The sequence below is a fragment of the Pimephales promelas genome, chromosome 14 (assembly GCF_988280905.1).
Source record: "Pimephales promelas chromosome 14, fPimPro1.hap1.1, whole genome shotgun sequence".
Lineage (NCBI taxonomy): Eukaryota > Metazoa > Chordata > Actinopteri > Cypriniformes > Leuciscidae > Pimephales > Pimephales promelas.
Window position 1 is genome coordinate 33,038,185 of NC_142782.1, and position 27,704 is coordinate 33,065,888.

At 35.5% G+C, this 27,704-nt stretch overlaps 2 protein-coding genes across 2 annotated transcripts; one reads left to right on the forward strand and one right to left on the reverse strand.

Moving 5' to 3' along the window:
- The first annotated feature begins 1,453 nt into the window (after positions 1–1,453).
- LOC120481064 (clustered mitochondria protein homolog) lies at positions 1,454–24,803 on the forward strand. Its single transcript, XM_039674491.2, has 26 exons — positions 1,454–1,674; positions 4,684–4,775; positions 4,982–5,153; positions 7,023–7,154; positions 7,716–7,870; positions 7,956–8,110; positions 9,372–9,494; positions 9,569–9,701; positions 10,530–10,622; positions 11,464–12,161; positions 12,789–12,862; positions 12,971–13,075; positions 13,662–13,762; positions 16,523–16,675; positions 16,758–16,820; positions 17,071–17,306; positions 17,382–17,466; positions 18,639–18,792; positions 18,866–19,005; positions 20,212–20,292; positions 20,385–20,510; positions 20,602–20,711; positions 22,363–22,456; positions 22,539–22,664; positions 22,755–22,828; positions 24,156–24,803. Exons 1-26 carry the CDS (start codon positions 1,629–1,631, stop codon positions 24,628–24,630), a joined length of 3,996 nt encoding a protein of 1,331 aa, XP_039530425.2. The 5' UTR covers positions 1,454–1,628; the 3' UTR covers positions 24,631–24,803.
- On the reverse strand, positions 23,871–27,499 carry srrd (SRR1 domain containing). Its single transcript, XM_039674813.2, has 7 exons — positions 27,134–27,499; positions 26,852–26,892; positions 26,612–26,760; positions 26,429–26,527; positions 26,208–26,359; positions 25,360–25,405; positions 23,871–25,201 (listed from the first exon to the last, which is right to left on the reverse strand). Exons 1-7 carry the CDS (start codon positions 27,271–27,273, stop codon positions 25,001–25,003), a joined length of 828 nt encoding a protein of 275 aa, XP_039530747.2. The 5' UTR covers positions 27,274–27,499; the 3' UTR covers positions 23,871–25,000.
- Positions 27,500–27,704: the final 205 nt, after the last annotated feature.

A 27,704-nucleotide genomic window follows, 5' to 3' on the forward strand; every position in this document is an offset into this window, starting at 1 on the left:
GCAGGACTCAACTCAAAAAAGCCTTCAAAAAAAGTAAAAAAACAAAAAACAAATTGGAGCTGGATAGGCGTGTGAAGGATTGAACATCAGTTACTCCCACACACACACACACACACAAGTACATGCACTTCTCCTTAAGTAGCTAATTCCTTTGACTATACTATACATCATTTTGAGTCATGCAGGAGAATCTCACAAAAATGCCCAGGTCATATTCTACAACCTTCATTTTTTTTTTTTCTTGAAGAAAATTATGTTCTTTCTATTTTTAGGACCATTAAGATTTTCTGACACTATTTTAATGATAATGTTTTTTCATTTGGTAATGAGGATTTCTTCTTTTAAATACTTATTTTTATTACTTATTCTTACCTAGTATTTTGTAAAAATCTTGTTTCCAGTTCAAATATCACAAGTTTCTGAGATCAAAAATACATTTACTGGATATGTAAAATGGTGTAAGATAGAAAAATAATCTTGCTTCCATTTGATTCCAGAAAACACATGACATGCATCTTGATTTAAGAATTTGTAGATTTTTGAACTGTAAACAAGAAAGAAAGTAGGATTTTTACATTTGTTTATTTTCATGAATTATGTTCATAATTTACTTGGGTAGCCTATATCAGTGCCATTTTAGTGTTATTTTTATACTATTATGTATTTTTATTAATATTTTGAATTAGCTTTTATTTGTTTTCCATTTATTAAATTTACTGTTTAAACATTTTTTTTAATTAGTTGCAAAGCCAAAATCTCAAATGTTCATTTACTTTATTAGTTTATCTAATATTTAGATTTTATTTTGTTTTATTTCAGCTATATTTCAATTCACAAAAAATGTATTTGATAGACACACGCACGCACACTTCCATTTTTACACTAATGAGAATTTGGAGGTTAAATGCACTTATTTGCAATGAAAATACGGTAATTAGACTATCAAAAGACTTAATTTTGTATGTGTAATTATTTTATGCATTTCTATGTTTATTTTGGGCTTCACTCATTCTGTTTTCAATGGTGTGTGTCGTGTTCTTGTTTAACCTACATTGAGAGGACCAAAGTCCCTCACAAAGATAGTAAAATGTGAACATTTTGTCGTCGTGGGGCCATTTAGTCAGACCTGTGAGAAAAACAGCTCATAAATCAGAAAAGTGATGCTTTTGAAAAATGTAAAAATGCTAAAGTTTTGTGTGATGGACAGGTTTACGGGTCGAGTTATGGTAAGGGGAGAACAGATTGTACAGAATAAAAACCATTACACACATGGAGAGCCAATATAAAAATATAAAAACAAGTGTGTGTGTGTAGAAGTGTGTGTGGGATCCCTCCCTGGCCTCAGGGAAGTCAGAGGGGGAGGGTAAAACGCTCACTAATCTCGTGCAAAATGGAGTGAAGCAGCGGCGGCACGCCCAGAGGAACACGCCCGCCCTGCTGTAGGCCGAGTGGGCGGAGGAGGACTGGGAAACACTGCCAGCGCTGGAGGAGGGAGTGGCCGGTCGAGGGAACCAGAAACTAAAAAGACGTGTTGGGTCAGTCATACCTGACAGCTCTCCAAACACACTGCACTGAACCCGACGAAAAGATAAAAACCAGCAGCTAACCAAACCGAGAGAGAAACAGAAATGAGGGACGCGGTGAAGAAAGGAAACGGAGAGAAGAAAGCTATGGGTAAGAGTTGCCTTGTTCTGATTCAGTCCTGTCTCCTCCCTCTGAACTTCTTCCTGATGTTTCCTGCATTGTCCTGGCGCTTTGGATCATGCATTCCTTTGCGGTTTGTCCGAAATGACTCGTGCATACAGTTAGAAAAAAATGAAATAATGCATTAAAACAACTTGTTGAAAACAGATGCGATTTAGAATGAAACTTTCTCTCGATGCAAAACAAAAAGCAACCTTCACTCTTGACCTCCTGATCTATGCGTCCTCCCACTGTTCCTGCCTTCTGTCATTCTTTCACTCACAGACACACTCGTGTGTTAAAGCTAAAGAGGCTCATCTGCGAGATTCCTCATGGCATCGGGTCGGATCTCTCTCTCACACACACACACGCACACATTCCTGTCTTTCAAACACTCAGGGCACTTCTCCTGAACGCGTCACTCTCGAGGCAACCTCATCCAGTGCTTGTCGAGGCAGGGGTGATGTGTTTTTGTTCAACTTCAGCATAACTTGATATGTTATAATCAACACTCGTGTCCTAAGGTGTCCCCTAAACTTTTCAAATCATTGGTGTAGTGGTTAACATCTGGGGTTGCAACTGAAAAGCTGTAGGTTTGAATCCTGCATGGGTGTGTATCTTATTTTTAGTTTAAATGCATCTTTTTTTCTCAAGAAAAGAGCCTATTTTTAGAACCATTAAGATTTTTGCCATTTTAACACTATTTCCATGACAATTGTAAACACAATTATAATCACTGAATTTTTTTTAATGAGGTAACCAATTTTGAATGTATTATACACACCAAAACACAAACTTTTTTGTGTTATATGCCAATAATCCCGATTGATTTGACAGCCCAAAAATGTTATATACTGTATAATATATATGATACTCACATATGATGCGATTAATCGGGATTTCTCAATTTGACACCCCTTGTATAATACATTCTCAAAATGCTGGGTTGTTCTAAACCAATTTTGGGTCAAATATGGACAAACCCAAACATTGGATTAAATAATGTAACCCAATGGCTGGGTTTGTCCATATATGACCCAAAGTTGGGTTAAAACAACCCAGCAATTTTTAGAGTGTAGTATGGTCAGAATGAGATTTTTTGGGCCTGTAGGGACAATTACATTTCATTTATATTTTTGGTAGTTGAAACATTAATTAAATTAGCTAAAATGTTTGATAAACAAAAAGGCTGGTGCAGAAATTTATAACGAATGTTCCAGTTCTGTGGAAATCATCATCGTTATTCTATATTTAACTGTCCAACAATCTGCTAAATGACTAGTTACTAGAAGCTAATTATCATAAAACTGAGTGACAGGTCCATACAAACTTCAACTGTGCTGAATCCTCATTCACATGTGTTTGTTTATTAAATCATTTTTGATTAATTAATGGCTAATGGTAAAAGTGCACACCCAGTTCCATTTAACTCATTATACTTTGATTAAATGCATTCCTTCATAGCCACAGATCAAACGTTGGTTTACAAGCTTTCTATTTAGCATGACCTGTGAAGTACACGTGACCCATAGCTTGCCTTGAACAATAGTGTTTGTGCTGTAGAAGAGCGACGATGCGTCTCGTCCTGAAAGCCGTCGTGACACGCTCAAGCGGTTTGATGTTTGTAAGAGTGAGTTTTCCTTCACGATGTCCAGACGAGTCTCAGACAAAGCGTGGTGTAGTAGCACTATAGCCACTCATCCAGTGCTCGCTATCTGCTCTCACTCTAGCCAGGGGGAAATTTGGAAGATGTCTGGACAAGCTCATGTCGTATCAAGCCGAGTCTTGCTGTTATTATTAGGGAACTTCGACTTGCCTACAAATCCAACAAGAGCTTTGACTTTTTGAATGGATGTCAGATGGAGACATCTGTGTGGTTTTATATGATTTCAGTCACATGCATCTGACCCTTACTGTGCTAATTTCATATACTCTACCAGTCAAAGTTAGGAAACCTAATATGATTTGAATTTGTTTCTTGTGAAATTAGTTTTGTTGATTTTTAGATAAATTGTGTGACTAGGTATTGATTTATTTACAAAAACCTTCGAACATTTGTTCTCTATTTATTTAGTTGTTTATTTATTTAGTAGTATACATGACGAAACTAGTTTTTATATTGACATTTTTTTCTTACCTTATTGGGCTTTTTCTTTTCAATTTGTTTCCTCAAAAATTGAACAATAATTCAATCAAGAATATAAAAAAATGAAGAAGAATAAAAATAAAAACAGAAACACGTCTTGAAAATTTTATGTTAAAAATATTTTAGTTATTGCATGGGATGTTTGGATTTTTTTTACAGGAAGATAAACCAATCATTTGAATTTAGTTTAATTTTGAATATGTATGTCCACACTCTGTATACAATGGTATAAAATGATAACTTGATGAAATGATTAAATAAACTTGGTTTTTAATCGTGTCCAAAATAAAAGTTTGTGTTTACATAATGTGTTATAATTATTTTGTATATAAAAAAATCACACACATGCAAGTATATATTTAAGAAAAATGTGTTATTAATATTTAAATTATGTATAAATATACACAGTATATATACATGCAAATATTTCTTAAATATATACATGCATGTGTGTGTATATATATATATATATATATATATATATATATATATAAACTAATTATAATTATACACACTACACACACATATATTATGTAAACACAAACTTTTATTTAGATAAGATTAATCCCGATTAATCGTTGCCCAGCCCTAATGTAATAAATGAATGTATGTGGTACACCAAAGTACTTTAAATAATATAGTGGTATTATTATAGTACATATCCATAAAACATTGAACTGCCATGGCAACGTGTCTAAAAAAAACATGGTTAGTGGACTCTAGCATGGAAAACCTTTATTGTTCTTTCTTCAGTTTCTTTCGTGGCATTTGAACAGATTTCCTAACTCTCTCTTATGTAAGTCTTGTTTTGGCTTGAATCACATATTTCAGCTTTACCCCCCTTCACTCTGCAGATGTCTCATGTTCAGAGAAGGGGAGAAAAGATGATGACGGGTCATTTCCTGTGAAGGTTCAGGGTGCAGGTGTCGAGTCCTTTGAGCTGCAGGTGAGCTTTCATCATCACCGCTAGTCAAACACGTCCGTGAATGAAGTGAGTTTTGGGGTGTAACCTCAAATTTAGTAGTCTAGTTTGTGTTGCTCAGCAATGCAAATCTTTTCAAAAATGTCTGTCAACAGAACATCAAAATATGCAAAGCACGTATAATTCAGCTGAAATGTTGGATAAATGCTTAGACTGTGTTTTCTCTGCAGGTTCATGGATTCTGGCTGGTCCAGGATGCCATCATGACCGTACTGGGCAGAGAGGAGGTGGCACCTCGCACATCCATCGCTCTGGCCCTTTCAGGCGTGACCCTTGACCCCATGACTGAGCTCCGGTGCGTCAAGGGCTTCAAAGCTGGAGTCACTCTCCGTTTAGTGGAAGGTAAACTGCAAGATCTTCCATGTGGGATGTTTTACTTCTGATAGACTTACATATGTTATACATGGATATAAGGACACTTGGTGAGGAATCCAGATAAACCTGTAAGTATGTTTTGGAATGTGGCCGATGGTTTTTAGTTGGTAAACATTGGTTGGCCATCTTAGGCCATCTTAGCCCATCTTAGGCCATCTAAGGCCATCTTAGACCATCTTAGCCCATCTTAGGCCATCTTAGACCCTCTTAGACCCTTAGATACATGGATATAAGGACACTTGGTGAGGAATCCAGATAAACCTGTAAGAATGTTTTAGAATGTAGCTGTTTGTTTTTAGTTGGTAAACGTTGGTTGACAATCTTAGGCCATCTTAGGCCATCTTAGACCATCTTAGACCATCTTAGACCCTCTTAGACCCTTAGATACATGGATATAAGGATACTTGGTGAGGAATCTAGATAAACCTGTAAGAATGTTTTAGAATGTAGCTGTTGGTTTTTAGTTGGTAAACGTTGGTTGACAATCTTAGGCCATCTTAGGCCATCTCAGACCATCTTAGACCCTCTTAGACCCTCTTAGACCCTTAGATACATGGATATAAGGATACTTGGTGAGGGATCTAGATAAACCTGTAAGTATGTTTTAGAATGTAGCTGTTGGTTTTTAGTTGGTAAACGTTGGTTGACCATCTTTGGCCATCTTAGGCCATCTTAGGCCATCTTAGGGCATAGACCATCTTAGGCCAAATTAGACCATTTTTTAGACCATCTTAGACCATCTTAGGCCATCTTAGACTATCTTAGACCATCTTAGGCCATCTTAGGCCAAATTAGACCATTTTTTAGACCATCTTAGACCATCTTGGGCATCTTAGGCCATCTTAGGGCATCTAGACCATCTTAGACCATCTTAGACCATCTTAGACCATCTTAGGCCATCTTAGGCCATCTACCATGTTCCAAAATCCAGCTGTTCTCAGTTAAAACTGGTAAGAACAGAAAACCTGGAAATATCAGGGAATGTTGTGTTTTTTCTGGCCTGAAGAGGTAATTGTGGAGATTCAAGGATTCCAATTGTAAATATACTTTTTTTTTTGTAGTTATAAAACATTTCACTGGCTCAAGTTTACTGTAAAACCTGTTCACGTGCCTTAAACTATAAAATGTCAGATTTGTGAGTGAATTGTTTATTTGAATAAGTTTGAATGAATCAGTTGAACCTGTTTCCAAACTCATTTTGAAAATGTTTCTGCATTTTAATGTATCTGGTTATTTATATACTATTATGGGATTTATTAATATTTTGAATTGGAGTTTAGATTTTCAGTCTAAATTTTATTTTAGGTTTTAGTCCTTTTTATTTGTTTATGTATGTGAGTTTAAGATTTTCATCTAATATTTATATTTTAGGTCATTTCAACTGTTAAAACAATTAGTTAACAATATCAACACTGTTCCAGTATCTAGCTTATTCACTGATCATAAACCTCATGAAAAATCATTGGGCAGAAACGATTTTGTGGTTTATTGCTGGTCTAACAAACCAGTTTGGTAACTGGTCTATTGAAACCAGCTATAATGATCCAAAGCACAGCAGCCAGTTTAAGCTGGTTTCAGTAAAAATTTTCCACAGGGATCAGTGGGTTTCTTTGCTACACAGGTTTTGCAACTTCTTGATTTTATTGCAAACCCTTTTCAGAGCCAAATGAGTCACATGGCACTCAATATGAGTAATGTGGGAAAGTAGATGATTGAATAGATGATTTTATTGCTCATTGGAAGAATCATCAGAGTCTTACAAGATGAGACGCATTGAAATTCAGCCGATCAATGGAGCTGATTTTGGTATTATAAAGCGACTTTTGTGTGTCATAGAGCCGTACTCCCCGCGGTTGGCACAGGCTCACCTGGCACGAGTGCAAGAGATGCTGAAAGCTGCCGGGCCCCAGGATGCCTTAATGGAGGGCCGATCACCCACTGTACTAAAAACACTCACCCAAACGCATGGTAAGAAATAAAGTAAACACTTGTATTCAGTACTGCCTCTAAATAATTTAAAATACGTTCATTATTTTTATCCGCATGGCTGACGTCAGAACATGTCTCATTGACACTGAGACGTGGTCTGGGAACCGCATGTTCATTTTCTCGTATTTGAGGCGTGGTTTACGACTGCCCAGAGACGTTTTTTGGGTGTTACGAATGTCTATCAAATGTGCCTGTACGTAGATCATAGCCAATCTTTTTAATTATACCAGATGACGTATGTAGAGCGACAGAAATTAGACGATGGGTCAGATTTATTTGCTACTTGGAACGATATCTAAGATTGCATCGAAAGGTAACTTCGCGTCTGCTGCCATGTTGGATCCATAGGTAAAAACAAACAGCTTGGGTGTGACGCATAGACGACGTCGCCATCGTCCTCCCCGCTCTGTGATTGGTTCCCTAGATGAGGCGAAAATTTGGTCCATTGTATCCAGACTTCGATAAAATCGCACTGCGTAAAGGCAGTATGGGGAAACCCAGGCTAGCGAGACTCTAATTGTGTGTATATGTGTGTATTAGAAGCCCCTCCCACTCCGCACTCATCAAAGAACAGACGAGCCAATAGTAAGACAGAACAGCCAGCTGAAGCCCCGCCCCCTCCTGCCTACATTCTGCCTGGAGTTTCAGATCCTCCTCCTCTGACGACCGTGCTGCCCATCAACAAAAACAGCGAAGTACCATACTAATAAACCTTTAGGCATTTGAGTTAGTTTTTTTTATGACTCTCACAATAAACACAACTAACTGATTGTTTTACAGGCTCCCAGTTACCTGCTCGACCTGTCACTCAGCAGCTGGAACCCTCCCCCTGGTTTCCGGAAACTGCAGGGCGACTTCCTGTACATCAGTGTCCACACTCTGGAGGGCAAGCAGTGTGACATCACTTCCTGCCCACGTGGGTTTTACCTGAACAAGTAAGATTCTGTGTTATTATGACAATGCATGCTACCATACTATTAAAATTATTTATTATTTTTATTTTTAAACTGTAATTCTCTTTAGTTTCATACAGATTAAATGTGAATTGTTTTATTTAAAAGTAGACATTTAAAGCATTATTTAGACGTATGTTTCATGTTCGTGAGATAAGTATTTGCTGAGTTTCAGTTTATTTTCCAGACTTGTTTCTGAAAGATTTTTGCGGAGACAGAGTGAGCTGAAAACGCACCCTGTTTATTTTATTTATTTTACAAAAACACATTTTTATTGTTTTGATGTTAATAAGAGTGTACACACAAAAAAGAAGACCCTCTATTGTTTATAATCATGTATTGATTTATTTATATGACAGAGTATTTTAAGTCTATGTTGCAGCTTATGAAAAAAAAAAAAGCAAAACGCGCCGGCGCATTTGCGACCTGAAAGTAAAGCACTTTTAAAAAAAAACTTTTGCTGATAATTTACTCACCCCCATGTCATCCAAGATGTCCATGTCTTTCTTTCTTCGGGTCGAAAAGAAATTAAGGTTTTTGATGAAAACATTCCAGGATTTTCTCCATATAATGGACTTCAATGGGGACCAAACGGTTCAAGGTCTAAAAGACAGTTTCAGTGCAGATTCAAAGGGCTTTAAACGATTCCACATGGCGAATAAGGGTCTTATCAAGCGAAACGATCGCTCATTTAAAAAAAAAATAACAAAGATTAAGTTTTATAAGCTCAAATGGTCGCCTTGCTCTGTTCTGTGATGCGCGTTCATGACTCTCCTGTTCAAACTCGTTCATCAAAATGAACAAATCTTTTTTCTAGTCATGACTCGAAGGGTCCTAGATAAGACCCGTATTCATCGTCTGGTGTCGTTTAAAGCCCTTTGAAGCTGCACTGAAACTCTCTTATGGACCTTGAACCGTTTGGTCCCCATTGAAGTCCATTATATGGAGAAAATCCTGGAATGTTTTCATCAAAAACCTTAATTTCTTTACGACTGAAGAAAGAAAGACATGGACATCTTGGATGACACGGGGGTGAGTAAATTATCAGCAAAAGTTTTTTTAAAAGTGAACTACTCCTTTAAACGACTTGCTCTGGAAACAGGGTTGGTCGGAATCGAAAGATGACACCGATAAATATATGCCGTGACCTGACTGTGTTTATTTCTGGAATTTGCGAGAAAAGCTCAAGTGTCCGGAATACAGCGACAGAATGAAGGAGAGGTTTGCTGTATTTCTGTTTCAGGTCGACCCTCGATGTGTTTGACCCCCGTCCTGCTCCGTCTACTCCAGTGTGCCACTGTCTGACCGACCTGCTGTCCCACATCAGCCCGCAGTTCAAACACAACCTCGGCACGCTGCGGCACAGGTGACCCTCACACACACTCTCACGACACTCCTCTGTTCCTCGGTGCGGTTCTCTAAGCGTCTCTGTTCACACAGGCCCTCTCTGCCGGCTGAAGAGATGCTGCCCACTCCGTACCTCACACACAGCTGGCTCGGCGTCTCCTCGCTTCACTCACACAGATCCAGCTTCAGCTGCCGGCTGGGTCTGGACCAGGACCTCAACGCACAGGTACACACACACACCTGTCCCACACTCAACATCTTTCAGTGCACAATTGCAAAGCTCTATTTTGACATGACTGTGTGGCAAACATTATTGCAATAAAGCAGAAAAAAACCTGTAGTAATTTAATTTAATATAAAATGTAATACTATTTAATGTTGAAATGAATTATCAATCAATTTAAAAATTATAAATAATTAATTTTATTATATAAACATACATTAATATCAGCAATTTTACTGTTTTAGATGAAACTCAATCACTAAACTTAACAGTAAAACTGTAATTTGCATTACTGTAGTGAGAATTTTTGGGGGGAAATGTGCTTAATTTTTATGAAAATAATGTCACAATGCAAAATAAAAAAGGTGTTAAAATAGGTTTCAAATTATTAAAACAAAAGTGAAGTATTGGAGTGTTTTCATGGGATTTGCAATGAAATTAAAACAATATAAAAATGCAATATTATTTAACAGTAATTATTATAAATTAAGATTTAAAAAAAGATAAATGAAATAAAATGAAAAGGTATTATTAATTATGTATTCATTATTATACATTTATATTTTAAAAGATAATAAAATAAAGTAAAAATGGAAACATTTAATATTATTTAATACTAATTATTATAATATTAAAAAAATTATAAAATAAAAAATAAGTTATATTAGCATGTAGAAACAATATAAAGACTTTAAATAATGCAATTATTTTGCTATAATTTGCAATCATTCTGTTTTGAATAGGGAAGCATATCCAATCTCCCCAACTTATCCTCCTGTGTGTGTGTTTGTGTGTGTGTGTCATGTTCATGTGTTCTTCTGTGTGTTTTAGGCTCCTGACTGGAATAAGGAACTTCAGGCAGCCAGAGATCTTCCCCAGAGAAGTCTGGAGGAGAGACTTCAGAGGGACCGAGCGTTACTGCAGGTCTGAGCGCAACTCATGTAAACTATTCTGTCCTCAAAGTAGAATTAAATAAACACAAACTAAACAGCCCACATAACATAAATCATCCTAACAATACTGTGTACCTTAACTACTGTAGATTTATCAGTAGTGTGACAGTAGCTCAGCTATTCTCAGTTTTTCCCAGCAAGCATCTACATCGCTGTTTGTCTGTCACACTATATTGAACATGACTACAAATCAAAAGTCCTGTTTCTTTTAGCGAATCAGATGGATCAGTTCAATGAACCAGTTCAGAAAACTGATTTAACAATTCATTACTGAATATTAAAAAAAAATATATATATATATATATATATATATATATAATTTTTAATAATTTATAAAATAATTTATAAATATTTATAAAATAAAATAATTAAAATTATATATATATATATATATAATTTTAATTATTTTTTTAAAAATTATTTTATTTTATATATGTTTCTACATTATTTTATAAATTGTTAAAAATTATATATATATATATATATATATATATATATATATATATATAATTTTTAATAATTTATAAAATAATGTATAAACATATATAAAATAAAATAATTAAAATTATATATATATATATTTTTTTTTTTAAACGACACAATACATGAGTGTCCTGACATATTGTTTAATATTTATTTTCTTTTACCTTTTTTTAATTTTTTTAATTTCATTTCATTACTTTTCAATTTCAATGAAAAACATAGTTCCCAAGTAGCTTTTACATTTCATTTTGTTGCATTTCTTTGCATTGCATTGATTTTCCGAGTATCTTTTACATCACTTCTGAACTTCTTATTGTCTGTTCCGGCAGGTGAACAGTGCTTTCGTGTGGGCTGTTGCTCAGGCTGCAGAGAAGGTGATCGATGGTTTTGTCGACCCAGTCAATGGTTCTCCCGAGGACCCGGCGTTCCTATGCGGCGGGGTGTTCATGAGTGTGCCGACACACAGAGAGGACTGGCTGACAGGAGACCGCGGTCCCAGAGCCGCTCAGCGTCTCGAGCTGCGAGGTGTTCAGGCTTACAGCGACCTGGACGGAGACCTGCAAAACCTGCACACCATCCCCACCGCGGTGGCCGACTATCGAGGCGTTCGACTGTCCGCGCAGGGCCTGGCCCCTGGTCTTCAGGGCCCCGAGCAGGCTGAGATTCCCAATGGCCTTTTATACGGCTTCAGCGCAGGGCCACTGGAGAATCCATCCAGACGGAAACTCCTGGAGCTGCTGGCTCAGTCGGCAAAGGCGCTTTCTCTGCAAAGACATGCGGTTCTGGGGAAGACCGGGCATCAGTTGCCCCTGTTCACCACTGTAGATGCTCAGGGGATACTGGGGGCCGATGGGCGATATTACCTGCTGGATGTGTATCGTACTATGCCTGCTGATGCCAACTTCCAAGTGGAAGACGGAGAAGAAGGAATCGAAACAGAACCCAAGGACGCCGGTTTTCCCAGACGGTACCCTCACGTTTTGTGCCGCTTACGGCCGGAGTTAGTCAAGGCGTTCATTCAACACAAGTGAGTTTTGACAGGTTACCAAGTCCTTCCATTGGTCGAGCAAACAGATAGCCCCGCCCCAAATGAATGTCATTGGTTGAGCCGGTGTTGCAGTTGCTGATATTTATATGGCCAAAATGCATATAAATATCAGTTGTCGCTCTATATTTGCCAATAATATTTAAATGCTTAGTTTCATGATCAATCTCTGTAGTTTGATCATATACTGTACAAATAATAATATTCCCTCAAAAATCTGATGGTTCATATTTGATACTGTAAATATGATGTGTGGATAGTCAAGTAAACTTAGGTTGCTTCAGTCCAGCAAGTGTTCATCTTGAAATATTAATATCAATATAAAAATTATTCTTACATTTACCTTAAGAAATGGTTTTACTGCAAAAAGACAATCAGTTTTATTGCATTATGATCCATGATGGAGGAATCAAACACTCCCAAAATGCCAGTTTTCCACAGCATCTCATTATGTGGGCAGAAACAAATCATATATATATATATTTATATATATGAAGATTTGAAAAATCGTTTAACTGACAGACTTAACATTTAAATGTACAAGCCAGAGATTTTAGGTTTGTTTATTTGTGCACATCCTTAAAAACACATTTTGTCTTTGTATTACAGATATTCTCAGTTCACACAGCGAGTGAAGGCTCACATGGAGGAGAACGGAGAACTGGAAGACTGTATGAAATCTGGTGAGAACAAAAAGAAGTGTTCATTTTCTGTCACGGGATGTTGGAATTGGTGTCTGATATCAATTGTTTTAGGGCAATGATCATATGTGTGTATTTGTGTGTTGTCAGGTGACTCTCCAAACATAGATGCAGTAAGAAGAGCTTGCAAAGATGTCGGATCCGTCAGTGACATCATCTTTGAGATGCGTTTCAACCCTAATGTCTTCTCGCCAGGTAAAAAAAAGCTCAAATCCATTAATATGCACCAAAACAAACTTCACAAAAACTCTGTTCCAAACCCCAGTGAGTTTCTTTGCTCTATACTGTCTATTTAGGCAGTATCCAGTGAAATGGAGCCTAAAAAGTGACTAGTTTTAAATGCTCATGTGAAGCACATGGGAGACTCATCATGTTTCTATGCACATATAATATTGAGTGAAATATAGAATAAATTGGTCTTTAATAGGATTTTTTAAAACTTGAGAATTTACATTTTTCCCATGTGTAGGGTACATAAGATGCTGCCCAAAGCCAACATAAAAATAATAATATAAAAACCCTAACATCAAATAATAAATATAATACAAAAACATATTATTAATGCCTTGAAATCACAAGCCTATCAGATCTCAGGTATCAACTGAGACTTATCACAGTAAGAAAATGATTTTAAAATCCATTATGAGGGGCTTTACTAGGTTTTGGAACAGAGCTAATATCGTTATATTTGTCTTGACCTGTCTTAAGCTCTAGTTACAGAAGTTATTATGTTTAGATGTAAAGTTAGAGACCTTAAATATTGTTTTCTCTCTCTGGGTAGGAGTGCAGTTTCCCAGCTCAGAGAGTGGTGCCGTGGAGCTACAGAAGAGATTACTGAAGGAAGCAGCGTCTTTCATCATTAATGACCAAATACCAGCATTTGTGAGTGTATTTTGTGCTTTTTTACACTAAAAAATCTTAAACAGTATTTTTTAGTATTCAGTATTCATCAAAGATGCATTAAATTGATCAAAAGTAAAGACATTTATATTAATGTTACAAAGGGTTTCTAATTCATATAAATGCTGTTCTTTTGAACTTTCTATTTATCGAAGAATCCAGAACAAAAATGCATGGAAGCTTGTTTCTGCCACAGAATGAAAAATAAAAAAGGTAATTGCGACTTTTTATCTCACAATTCTGATTTTATTTCTCAGAATTGCGTGATTTAAAGTCGCAATTACCTGATATAAAGTCAGAATTGCAAGATATTAAGTAAGAATTGTGAGATATAAAGTCAAAATTGCGTGTTGTAAAGTCAGAGTTATGAGATATAAACTATTCTGAGGGGAAAAAAGTTTTTTTTTTTCTTTCTTGGCCAGATAAGTCGCAATTGCGAGTTTATATCTCATAATTGCGACTTTAGAATTGCGAGTTTATATCTCATAATTGCGACTTTAGAATTGCGACTTTATTTCTCAAAATTGTGACCTTTTATCTAGCAAATGCAACTTTATTTCTCAGAATTGTGACTTCATATCTCGCAATTGCGATTTTATTTCTCATAATTGCGACTTTAGAATTGCGACTTTATTTCTCAGAATTGCGACCTTTTATCTAGCAAATGCAACTTTATTTCTCAGAATTGTGACTTCATATCTCGCAATTGCGATTTTATTTCTCAGAATTGCGACTTTAGAATTGCGACTTTATTTCTCAGAATTGCGACTTTATATCTCGCAAATGCGACTTTATTTCTCAGAATTGCGACTTTAGAATTGCGACTTTATTTCTCAGAATTGCGACTTTATATCTCGCAAATGCGACTTTATTTCTCAGAATTGCGACTTTATTTCTCGAAAATGCGACTTTATTTCTCAGAATTGCGACTTTAGAATTGCGACTTTATTTCTCAGAATTGCAACTATTTCTCAGAATTGCGACTTTATATCTCGCAATTGCGATTTTATTTCTCAGAATTGCGACTTTAGAATTGCGACTTTATTTCTCAGAATTGTGACTTCATATCTCGCAATTGCGATTTTATTTCTCAGAATTGCGACTTTAGAATTGCGACTTTATTTCTCAGAATTGCAACTTTATATCTCGCAAATGCGACTTTATTTCTCAGAATTGCGACTTTATTTCTCGAAAATGCGACTTTATTTCTCAGAATTGCGACTTTAGAATTGCGACTTTATTTCTCAGAATTGCAACTATTTCTCAGAATTGCGACTTTATATCTCGCAATTGCGATTTTATTTCTCAGAATTGCGACTTTAGAATTGCGACTTTATTTCTCAGAATTGTGACTTCATATCTCGCAATTGCGATTTTATTTCTCAGAATTGCGACTTTAGAATTGCGACTTTATTTCTCAGAATTGCGACTTTATATCTCGCAAATGCGACTTTATTTCTCAGAATTGTGACTTCATATCTCGCAATTGCGATTTTATTTCTCAGAATTGCGACTTTAGAATTGCGACTTTATTTCTCAGAATTGCAACTATTTCTCAGAATTGCGACTTTATATCTCGCAATTGCGATTTTATTTCTCAGAATTGCGACTTTAGAATTGCGACTTTATTTCTCAGAATTTTGACTTCATATCTCGCAATTGCGATTTTATTTCTCAGAATTGCGACTTTAGAATTGCGACTTTATTTCTCAGAATTGCGACTTTATATCTCGCAAATGCGACTTTATTTCTCAGAATTGCGACTTTAGAATTGCGACTTTATTTCTCAGAATTGCGACTTTATATCTCGGAAATGCGACTTTATTTCTCAGAATTGCGACTTTATTTCTCGAAAATGCGACTTTATTTCTCAGAATTGCGACTTTAGAATTGCGACTTTATTTCTCAGAATTGCAACTATTTCTCAGAATTGCGACTTTATATCTCGCAATTGCAACTTTATTTCTCAGAATTGCGACTTTATTTCTCAGAATTGCGACTTTATTTCTCAGAATTGCGACTTTATATCTTGCAATTACGACTTTAGAATTGCGACTTTATTTCTCAGAATTGCGACTTTATATCTCGGAAATGCGACTTTATTTCTCAGAATTGCGACTTTAGAATTGCGACTTTATTTCTCAGAATTGCAACTATTTCTCAGAATTGCGACTTTATATCTTGCAATTGCAACTTTATTTCTCAGAATTGCGACTTTAGAATTGCGACTTTATTTCTCAGAATTGCGACTTTATATCTTGCAATTACGACTTTAGAATTGCGACTTTATTTCTCAGAATTGCGACTTTATACCTTGCAATTGCGACTTTATTTCTCAGAATTGCGACTTTATATCTTGCAGTTGCGACTTTATATCTCAGAATTGCCACTTTATATCTCGCAATTGTGAGATAAAAAGTTGCAATTATTAAAAAAAAAAAAATTTATTCAGTAGTGGAAACAAGCTAAAAATGTGTCACGATTTCCACAAAAATATTAAACATCACAGCTGTTTTCAACATTGATGATAAGAAATGTTTATTGATTTCTGGAGGATCACGTGACATTGAAGACAAATTCAGCTTTGATCACAGGAATAAATGACATTTTTAAATATAATGTGTTATTTTAAACAATCATCATATTTCACAATATTACAGTTTTTACTGACATTTTCAACAGAAATGTGTGTGTGTATGTGTGAGAGAAACTGTGCACTGAAGTATCGTCTTGCACTTTCAGATGAACGACTGCATTCATGGAGCCGACACACCGATGGATGGTGCTTCTTTACGACAAGCCCTCCATCAGAAAGGCATAAACCTCCGCTATCTTGGTCACCTGATCTTCTCCATCAGCCAATCAGATCTCAAACATCAACTGAGACACATCACGGTAAGAAAATGTTTTTAAATCCATTATACTGGGGTAGATTTTAAATGTGAACTGTCCTAATCCTATTTACCATCTCTCTCAGAGGTTGGCGTTTGCAGAGATTGTAGTGCGTTGTGCACAACGGTTCTTCAGTGGCTACATTCAGGTATTTCATTTTACTTAGTCGAGTCAAATTTATATAAATATGGCGCTTTGCGCAATACACATCGTTTCATTGCAGCTTCACAGAAAATCATTATGTTAATGTTTTGCGCTTTTAACAATGTAGATTAGAACATATATATCGCCCTGTGCAACTATTCTGTAGCTAGACATGCTTATATATCCAATTTATAAACAGACCTTGGTTTTGTTCAATGAAATGAGTAAAAAATGGTGTCTGTTGTGCTGTACAGGGAGTGGAAACGTCTAACCTGTCTGCAGCAGCGAGTCATTTCCTCTGCTGCTTATTGGTGCCTCACTTCAGTTCAGCGTCAAATGGGGAGGAGTCTAAGAAGCGCTCCAGGAGGCGTGGCCGTGGAGGGGGAGGGGCTTCGGACAGCACGGCATGGACCTCACTCAGCGGGAATGAACTGTGGAGTCAGATCTGTCAAGATGCTCAAGAAACATACAGACTTAAAGAAGGACTAGGGTGAGCGGAGAACATTCACTCTTCTTCATATGTTTAACCCTTTCACTGACTTCATGAAGTCCCATTTTCTTGCAGGTCAAATGTGGACCATCTAGTAGAGCAGTACGGCCTCCAGAAGATGTGCTTGTTGAGAGAGATGTGCTTGAAGACTGGTATTCAGGTACTGCGTTGAACCAAGCAATGGCTAAATGTGAAAGAACACAACAATATTTCTGCAATATGTTTGGTGGCGTAATCATTATTGTATAATTATATATATATATATATATATATATATATGTATATATGTATATATATATATATATATATAAAATTATATAATACTAATTACAGTACGATGATATATATGATATATATGAAGATTTATCATAAATGCCTGGGGTTTTTTGTGATGTTTTGCTGTCTTTTTTTTTTAATTTATTAATTTTCTTCTTGTTTTATAAAATGTGTATGTTTGTGAGGTTGAAGCTACTTAAATTGCCCTGTAAAGGGGCAAATACAAATGATATATATATATATATGTGTGTGTGTGTGTGTGTGTGTGTATGTGTATATATATATATATATATATATATATATATATATATATATAAATTCTTAGAGTATGCTTGGATAACAGGTTTATCTCGTAGGTTTAACAAATTTCAAAAGTTTATTTTTATTTTTTGTTTATTGCCAAGCCAGCATCACAAAATAATATACATGAACAAAGAACAAATGCAAATCCTTATTTTAGTACATATAACTAGGAACATATAGCATAAATTATAAAATAAATAAATAAATAAATAATATATATTATTTCTTAACAAAATGTATTTTAAAAGCATCTCAGGTTCTACCTTTCAAAAAGAGTCAGTAAGGTTTTCTTTTAATAGAAATTAATACTTTTATTCAGTAAGGATCAAAAACTGATCAAAATTGACAGTAAAGACATTTGTAATCTTACAAAAGATTCAATTTCAAATAAATGCTGTTCTCTTGAACTTTGTTCATCAAAAAATCCTGAAAACATGTATCATGGTTTCCACAAATATATGTGCACAACTGTTTTTAAGATCGATAATAATAAGAATGTTTCTCATCATATTAGAGTGATTTCTGAAGGATCATGTGACACTGAAGACTGGAGTAATGATGCTGAAAATTCAGCTTTGGTCACAGGAATAAATTAAATTAAACTGCTATTTTAAATTGTAATATTATTTACTGTATTTTTGATCAAATAAATGCAGCCTTAGTGAGCGAGAGAGGCTTGTAGGGTGTCTCTGTGCTGGGATTTTTCTGCATATGTCATAGGAAAAACCCTTTCTGTTTGTGTATGTCCCGCAGCTCCGCCTCAGAGAATACATTCTTGACAACCGTAACAAAGCGGCCATCTCTCCGGACGATGTGCTCAACGTTCTGCCCGTCGTCAAACACATAACCATGTCAACCACCGACGCCACATGCATGTTCAAGGTGGCTCAGAACAGTCTTCAGAAAGGTAGTTATAAACCAACGTGCAACGTGATTGAGTCATGTGTGAACGGCCTCGCTTGACCGCGTTCTCCTCGTAGGGTTACTGGAGCAGGCGTACGAGCAGCTGAAAGAAGCGGCGTACCTCTTCAGCCGCGTGTGTGATGACCTTCACCCTGAAGCCTGCCAATGTCTTAGTCTGTTGGCAAAAGTGGCCTATGTACAGGGCCATCCTGCTGAGGTGAGATTGTGTGTACTATCTAGAAGTGTGTCTTGCTGCCCCGTGGCTTAAAGGGATCGTTCACTTTGAAATTAATTTTTGATATGTTTTATCTTACCTCACGTTTCCGCAGTAGTTTCAATTATGATATTTTTAGGTCAAACCGTTCTTGTCTGTCAGTCATATAATGCAGGTCTATGGTCACCACCTCAAAGAGCGTGCACAGAGAAGTCCAAATTAAACATGATTTAATGACGCGTAAATGTAAATAGACACTGATGGCCTAAGACACGAAACGAGCGGTTTGTGTGAGAAAATGAACAGTATTTATATCATTTTTACCTCTTGTAATCACAGCCACAAAGCGCCCGAGCCCTCAGATCACTTGGACGTGGCTGTGGTTACAAGTGAAAAATGATAAAAACGATATAAAAACTGCTCGTTTCGTGTCTTAGGCCATCAATGTGTACTTATGAGTCATTAAATCATGTTTTATGAGGTGGTGACCATAGACCTCCATTATATGACTGATAGACGGGAACAGTTTGACCTAAAAATATCAAAATTGAAAATACTGCGGAAACAAAGACACCTACATCTTGGATGCCCTTGAGATAAGCTAAAACATATCAAAAATTAATTTCAAAGTGAACTATCCCTTTAATAGATTGCTTTTTGTATAATAGGACCTTTTAGGTGAATGCAAATTAAGGCACAATTTGTTCATATTCACGTAAGCATTTGAGTTAACCAAGCAAAGATTTAGCGACTACAGTGCTTATTTCTTGTTAAAAATAATTTTTTAACACCGCAACAAAAATTCCAGTTTTCTTGAGGAGCAAAATACTTTAGATATAAGTCTTGTTTTATGAAACATTCATCAAAATTGAGTTTATGCTTAAAGCAAGAAAAAAATCTGGGCAAGTGAATTCAAAGGAAAAACAAGATTATTTTTCTGAACCAAATGGCAGATTTTTTTTTTCTTGTTTTAAGCAAAAACATAATTTTGATGCATACAAACAGATGTTGACACACTCATGATGCATTGCATTCTGTCATGAGACCGTGAGAACCGATTACAATACATGTGGCTCAAGGCAGCAGGTTTGAATGTGCACTGGATTAAATTTTTGGGAGGAATTATTAAATTAAAATGTTGAACACACTTGAAAATGCCACTGCTTTCTGATCTCGTTGCATTTCTCACGTCTCTTTTGTCCCCTGCAGGCTCGAAGCGTGCAGCTGAGGGTCGTGGTCATCAGCGAAAGGGTTCTGGGCTTCGATCATCCCAACACCATTCAGCAATACGTAAGTCACGTTCTCACGAAACCAAAACAGACCTACTTTTTAAAATGCACGGAGATCATCATCATCTAATGCAATTGTTTATTTTGTTCCAGGTGTTGTTGTCGGTGTATCTGTTCGCTGGAGGCGAAACCGCCCTGGCTCAGCGATGCCTGTATCGTGCCAAAGTTCTTCTGTTGACGATTCACGGAGGAGATCATCCTTACATGGCAGTCATAGATGTAAACGTCATCAAGCATAATCAAGTTATCACAGATCCCAAATAGAAGGATCGGTTTCAGTGATGATGTTTATCTTTCTGTTCTCCCTCAGGCTTCTCTGGGATTGGTTCTTCAGAAAGAACAATCATTACAGTATCTACAGAGCGCACTGAAACTCAACAGCTCCTTCAGAGGAGACACTGACCTGACTACAGCTCTGATGTAAGACCAAATGCTTTACTAATGCTTAAAATAGATGGAGTTGTATAGTAATCATGCAATGAACTGTTCAGATAACACAAGCTCTAAGGCTCCGTTCCAAACCCTAGTGAGCTGTCATATAGGGTTCCTTATTGTGGTCCAAATAACGGCAGGATCACAAATATCCTTCATGCATGAGGCAGTCCCACAATGCATTACAATTAGCTCAGTGAAAAAAATCATCATTTATAGAAAATAGTAGATTTTGTTTTGTGACATTGTTTTCATGAAATTTAATACTAAAATCCAGTGTTGGGTAAGTTACTCTAAAAAAGTAATTAATTACTAGTCACTAATTACCTCTTCAACAGTGTAATTAGATTACTGTACTAATTACTCTCTCTAAAAAGTATTTAATTACTTTTAATTACTAATTACTTTCAAAATCCCATATCAATCTCAACCAGCTGAATAATACAAGGATAGACATGAATCTGTTTTAATTCTTTTAAATAAATACTATAAAATTGCATGAATTATCCTTAATCTGACCAAGGTGGAGAAGTTTACATTATAAAAACATACTTTTTAGCATCAGACAATACATTTTGATTTTAAACCCACTATTGTTTTATGTCTGATCTCACACTTTTTTCATACATATTTTACAATAATTCGAGTGCGGCTGTAATATTTAGACACCTCATAAAATGCATTCGAATCGCTGTGAGATCGGATTGATCTATACACAGTAATTACCTCAGTTACATCAGAAGTAACTGTAATTAAATTACAGATAAATGAAGAGTAATCCCTTACTTTACATTTTCAAGGGAAAAGTAATTAAATTACAGTAACTAATTACTTAGTAATTAGTTACACCCAACACTGCTAAAATCACAATGCATGTGTTTTGATTTTGCTAATTAGACTCCAATAATTAAAGTATTTTGTATTTTCTGTGTGTGCTTGTGTATATATATATATATATATATATATATATATTTTGTATTTATTTATTTTTATATTTATCTTAGATTTATGTATATATTAATAATTTATAAATTATTTTTATCAATAATTTATTTATTAATTGTCAATTTTGAGAATAAATATGTGATTCAATACTGAAAAGCATTTATAGAAAATAGTAGATTTTGATTTGTGACATTGTTTTCATGACATTTAATTCTAAAATCACAATGTATGTGTTTTGATTTTGCTTATATATATATATATATATATTTATTCATATTTATTTAATTTTAATATTATTACAAATTCTAAACTAAATTAAAATTATAAACACACATAGTTTAAATTTGAGAAGGAATAAATGTAATAAACAATAATGAAGAAAAACCCCACAAAAACAGACAAACAGGTAGCCTATATAGACATAAAGTAAATTAATAATTAATAATTAAATTATTTTGTATTCAAGTAAGCATAGACAATTTTATATAAAAACAGCAATAATTATGAAACAATTAAAAGCTTTTCAGTTGACAGATTTATGAGGTTTCATTTTTGTTTCCTGAGGTGACATTAGACACCGAGGCGGCTCATTAAGGATTGAAACGGAGCCGAAGTAATCAAACTCATTTAAACGTATAGTTATATTACGTGTTACCTGTTTAAAGTTGCTAGAGAATATTTGATTGTTTGGCAGGCACCATCTGCTGGCTCAGAGACTGTGTGTGGCTGGCGACTACAGAGGAGGCATGACTCATGAAAAGGAAGCTTACAGCATCTTCCAGAACAAGGTCAGATTGCGTGTTTGAGTTGAGTTTTTATCTTAGAAAACGTGATTGGGTTCTGAGCCTGTGTGTGTGTGTGGTGAAACAGTGCGGAGAACACCATCCTCAAACCAAATGCAGCTCCGACTTCCTGAGGAACATTACCCAGCAGGCCGTGCGTGTAGAGCGGTCGATTCGTCAGGGAGGCGTGGAGCTTTCTGAGACACTGCCTGAGGTGAGCTTAGCTTGAAACCGCTGTCTAAGAGCTGACATGTGAAGACTTGCATTTGTTTTGTTAAACATGAGCTGTGATTCTCTTCTGCAGGGTTTGGTTCCCTCGCAGGACGTAACGCTGGAGCAGCTCGCTCTGCTCAATGGCATACTGAAGACTTCATACAGGTGAAGAGACTTTAGGATCGCACTACTTGGTTGTACTTCACAAACACATCTTAGTAGTGTTTTTTGTTCTGTCTTTAATTGATGCGTTTTAAAATTCAAACAGGTGCATTAATGACAACTGAGAATGAGACGTACAAAGAAATGAAAATCAAAACATTAATCGCATCTAATATAAAAATTTGTTTATATACGCGTGTGTGTGTATGTATGTGTGTGTGTGTGTGTGTATATATATATATATATATATATATATATATACATGTCTGTGTGTCTATACAGGTGAAACTCGAAAAATTAGAATATGGTGCAAAAGTTAATTTATTTCAGTAATTCAACTTAAAAGGTGAAACTAATATATTATATAGACTCATTACATGCAAAGAGAGAGATTTCAAGCCTTTATTTGTTAAGATTTTGATGATTATGGATTACATTTATGAAAACCTTTTCACAATATTCTAATTTTGAATTTGGGGTTTTCATAAGCTGTAAAATCATCAAAATTATAACAAATAAAGGTGAGAGATTTAAAGAGATTTCAAGACTTTATTTGTTATAATTTTGATGATTATACAGCTTATGAAAACCCCAAATTCAAAATTAGAATATTGTGAAAAGGTTTTCATAAATGTAATCCATAATCATCAAAATCTTAACAAATAAAGGCTTGAAATCTCTCTCTTTGCATGTAATGAGTCTAATATATTAGTTTCACCTTTTAGGTTGAAATACTGAAATAAATGAACTTTTCCATCATATTCAAATTTTTCGAGTTTCGTGTGTGTGTGTGTATATATATATATTATACATGCATACATACAAACATACATGCATGCATGCATATACACGCGCACACACACACACACACACATATATATACACACACACACACATACACATATACACACACATGTATACAAAAAAAACAAACTTTTGTTAGATGTGATTAATCGTTTTAACGTACATGTACTTATTATTCTGTTGTATTTTTCATTAGATTTTCATTTTAAAAAGCATCAATTAAAGACATAACATTGAATACCACCATCAAATGTTCATTATTTATTTTTGCTTTACAAAATTACATAATATTATTTGTTATCATAAAAATGATGTGAATTAAAATAAAATCCCTGCTCATTGGTAGTGAGGGTTATTACTACCACTACCTATAATTAAATTTTGAAAGAGTTCATAAGGCAAAACGAAAAAAAAGGGGTGTAAAAATCATTCAATTTCCAAAGAATCTTTCAGACCTGGTTCTGAATATGGTGCACTTTTAAGTTAATGGAAACATAGCTGATTGCTTTTATTGTCATTGCTTAAGCACAAAAATGATGGAGTTCAGAGAGAAACTGAAAGAGAGAAAAGCAGCGGAAGAGGCTGAAAAGACGAAACTGGAGAACTCTGAATCGACCAATGAGAACAAAGCTACAGAACTACCAACCAATAGCGTAGAGGTTACTGAGGAGGCCACGTCCAATGGGGAACAGAAGCAAGAGGCCACAGATGGAAACGCAGAAGGCCAAACAGACGCTTCTGAGAAACAAGACCACTCAAACATGAACGGCCAGATCGAGCCCCACCTGCATAATGGAGATTGTGCTTCAAAAATTGAATGTAAGGAGGAGGAACACCAATCAAACATCACTAATGGTGTCCCGAATGAGAGCCAATCAAAATCAGGTAATATTATGACATCAGTGAGTGAAGCACAGTCAGAATCAGCAGTGGTAAACGGTAAAGAGTGTGTTGTGAATGAAGGTTCAGGTCATGTGGAGAAACAGGCTGAGACAGAGTGAGGCATTACTGCAGATATGATGAGGTTAATCTCAGTGTTTGACACATGACTGTACAACTGTGTCAATTAATAAACCATAAAAGAAGTGTGTAGGCAAGATGATGCCAGAAGACAGTATGTCCTGAAGTTTTTAAAATGTTTGACTAAATAAAGTTTACTTTTTGTGTGTAAACATTTTATGCATCGAGCTTTCTTCATTTCGTAGTTTTCGCCATCGCCGTCTTGGTGACATTAGTGCAAAAAATAGACAGTTCCCCTTTAAGACAAAAAAAGTGTTGTTTTTTTTTTATTATTCAAATAATAAAAATAAATGTATATACAAGAAGAAACTGGAAACGAACTAGTCAAATATAACAAAAAATAAGCAATGTTTAAAGTAGTGACGTTTTCTCTCTCTGGACGATCTCGAGATCTTGGCAGTGTTGGTACAGTGGCTCTGAAGGCTCAATCCACATGGTTTCTGGCAGTTTGTTCAGCTTTTCCAGAGGGAATTGAATGAGTGCTGTGTCATTGAACACATCCATGAAGCGCGGTGTGCAGGGCAGAGGCGTCTCGTCACACACACTTATCACCTAAAACAACAGCTGAGTCAAGGCCACTTTTCTGATGTTAATAGTATCGAAAGAACAGAACGATTTGCATTTCATCAGACAATTCTCTGTTGAATCTCTTTATAAAAATACATGAATTGTAAAGGTGTACTGTAAATAAATATAAAAGTCAAAGTTACATTTGAAAGGAAGCTGTAGTCTCTCTCAAACTCTCTCTGAAGCATCCTAAGAAGAACATTAAACATGAATAAGACTCAATTAAACATACACACAATTTTGCTAAGCAAATATTAAGCTTGTAGCAGTGTTTCTTTTTTTATATTCTATAATTGATTGATATTATTATAGTGTTAATTATTATTTTGATTACACTTTACAATAGTTTCATTAGTTGAGTTCATGAACTAAAAATGAACAATACTTCCTATTTATTAATTTATTAGTTTATTAATCTCTTAGTTAATTTCAACGTTTACTAATAGGAATTAAAAAATTTATAAATGCACTGTAAACTAACATGAACAAACAAGGAAAAGCTGGATTTTTATCAACAAAGATTAATAAATACTGTAACAAATGTATTTCTCATTGTTGAGTTAATGCATTAACTAATGTTAATTAACTAATGTTTTCATTTCAGCTTTAGTTATTTTAGTCATTTTAGTTATCAAGAAGCTGGAAAAAAGTATTTTTTGTAATTATTTTTTTTTATTTCAGTTAACATTTATTTTATATCAAGTACACATAGAATGTTTTTATGGATTTAGTTAATGAAAATAACCCTGTCTTGTAGTTAGTGATTTATATGAGGTGCAGTATGAGGACAGCCGAATGCAACACTCATTGGTGCTTGTTAAACATTTAATTGTAAAAACCATGCGTATTAACAAGGAGCTGTTTCACTTTTTGTTTTTATAAACATTTATGCTCGCACTGATGTTGGGCAAGAGCCTGGCATGCTGGGAGCTGAAATAGTGAGGACGTCCACATGCTTTTGGTCATGTGTCGTGTAAGTCTAGGCACCTACCTTTCTTGAATGCCATGAAAACGGTTGCCAATTATAATAATGTTTTGCAATGTCTGAGGGGTCCAGTTTCTCCACAGCAGGTTGTTATACAGAGCCTTCCCACAATGCATCAGGTAAAACAGAGTGGGTTGATAAACTGGGCGCTTTCCCTCCTGTAAGGAAAACGATGCTATAAACTGAGAGCAGAACAAAATTATACTGAAACTATGTGTGACACACACCTCATTTTCAGTCAGAACGGTGAAGCCGAGCTCTTTAAGAGCATCACACTCTGACTCAGAAAACACCGGATCATACACACTGCAACTGCTCACTGGAATCTGAGAAAGCATAAAACATTTAATTGCATTAAAAATACAATGCTTAATTGGACAAATCATATCATATAAAAGAAAATTGAATACCTGGAGTGTCTCTAGAAGCAGTAACAACATTGCTAGCTGGTATCGGGCAGATACACAAGAAGCAAAGTTACCCAAACCATAACACACACAGTGCTGAAGAGACGCATCTCTGTCCAGAACATTGGAAAGAAGACGCTTGGACAGGAGATCTGGAGGTGGAGATGGTAATGTGAGCATTTATTTAAAAAATAGTACATTATTTTTATATTGATGTCCCGTAATGCAGTAGTTCAACATCACCTCTCCATTCCATCCAGACGTTTTCTCCTCTCAGTTCATTCCTGTGAAGGAGAAGAACATCAGCGACCTTGCAGCCAGTATGAATACAAATCTTATAATTGCATAACATAAAAAAGTACTGGTATCAGATGGTAATATGATTGATTCCCAGATTAATGTAACATTACTTTCCTATTTACATGGAACTCCGAGGTATTTAAAAGAATACCATTGTGTTATAATGGTTGGTAACATGAGTAAAAGTGTCACTGCTTGGATTTGACATGGCAGATAAACTCTCACATGGCGTTTGTCATCTTCTGTTTGTACAGTTTGCAGTCAGACACCTGGCGTGAGTCTAGTTTTGAGTTTGAAGGATGTTGTCCTCTTCTAGAAGCTCCTTTACGACGCCCTGCTACCTGCCATTCATCATTACAAGCCATAATAGCTAAAACCTCGTCTTTGCCCAGAATATGACAATTTACGGTAAGACACTTTGAAATTCGTGATTAAACTAAGAGAGGATCAGTCGGCTTCCATATGACACATTTTGTATTTGAACAGAGTAAATGACTCTCTTATAAAATTATAGCAGCTGAGATGTTCACATAGATGTTCATAAGTAACGTTACACAAGACAACCATGTGTTTTGTGTTACGATTCAATCCTTCCGGTCGGCCGTTGTTCCCAATATATACAGTTCCTATGCTTTATGCAACATATTTTTAAAATGGCACATTGTTAAGCTAATATTTTTTTTTTTCTTATCAAGAGGTAACTTTACATGCATATGATCTGTAGTATGTTGGTTTATTCGTGTGAATCTTTACACACACACGTCGTCCACTACTTTCCGGTCGAATTTTTTGTAAC

Bases quoted from the DNA above. Each gene is read 5' to 3' on its own strand.
- LOC120481064 (XM_039674491.2), top strand. From the start codon at position 1,629: ATGAGGGACGCGGTGAAGAAAGGAAACGGAGAGAAGAAAGCTATGG. The intron at 1,675-4,683 runs GTAAGAGTTGCC...TTCACTCTGCAG, and splicing joins CGGAGAGAAGAAAGCTATGG to ATGTCTCATGTTCAGAGAAG. The intron at 4,776-4,981 runs GTGAGCTTTCAT...TTTTCTCTGCAG, and splicing joins TCGAGTCCTTTGAGCTGCAG to GTTCATGGATTCTGGCTGGT.
- srrd (XM_039674813.2), bottom strand. From the start codon at position 27,273: ATGGCTTGTAATGATGAATGGCAGGTAGCAGGGCGTCGTAAAGGAGCT. The intron at 26,761-26,851 runs GTGATGTTGAAC...CTCCACCTCCAG, and splicing joins CGTCTGGATGGAATGGAGAG to ATCTCCTGTCCAAGCGTCTT. The intron at 26,360-26,428 runs GTGTGTGTCACA...TTTTCCTTACAG, and splicing joins CCGTTCTGACTGAAAATGAG to GAGGGAAAGCGCCCAGTTTA.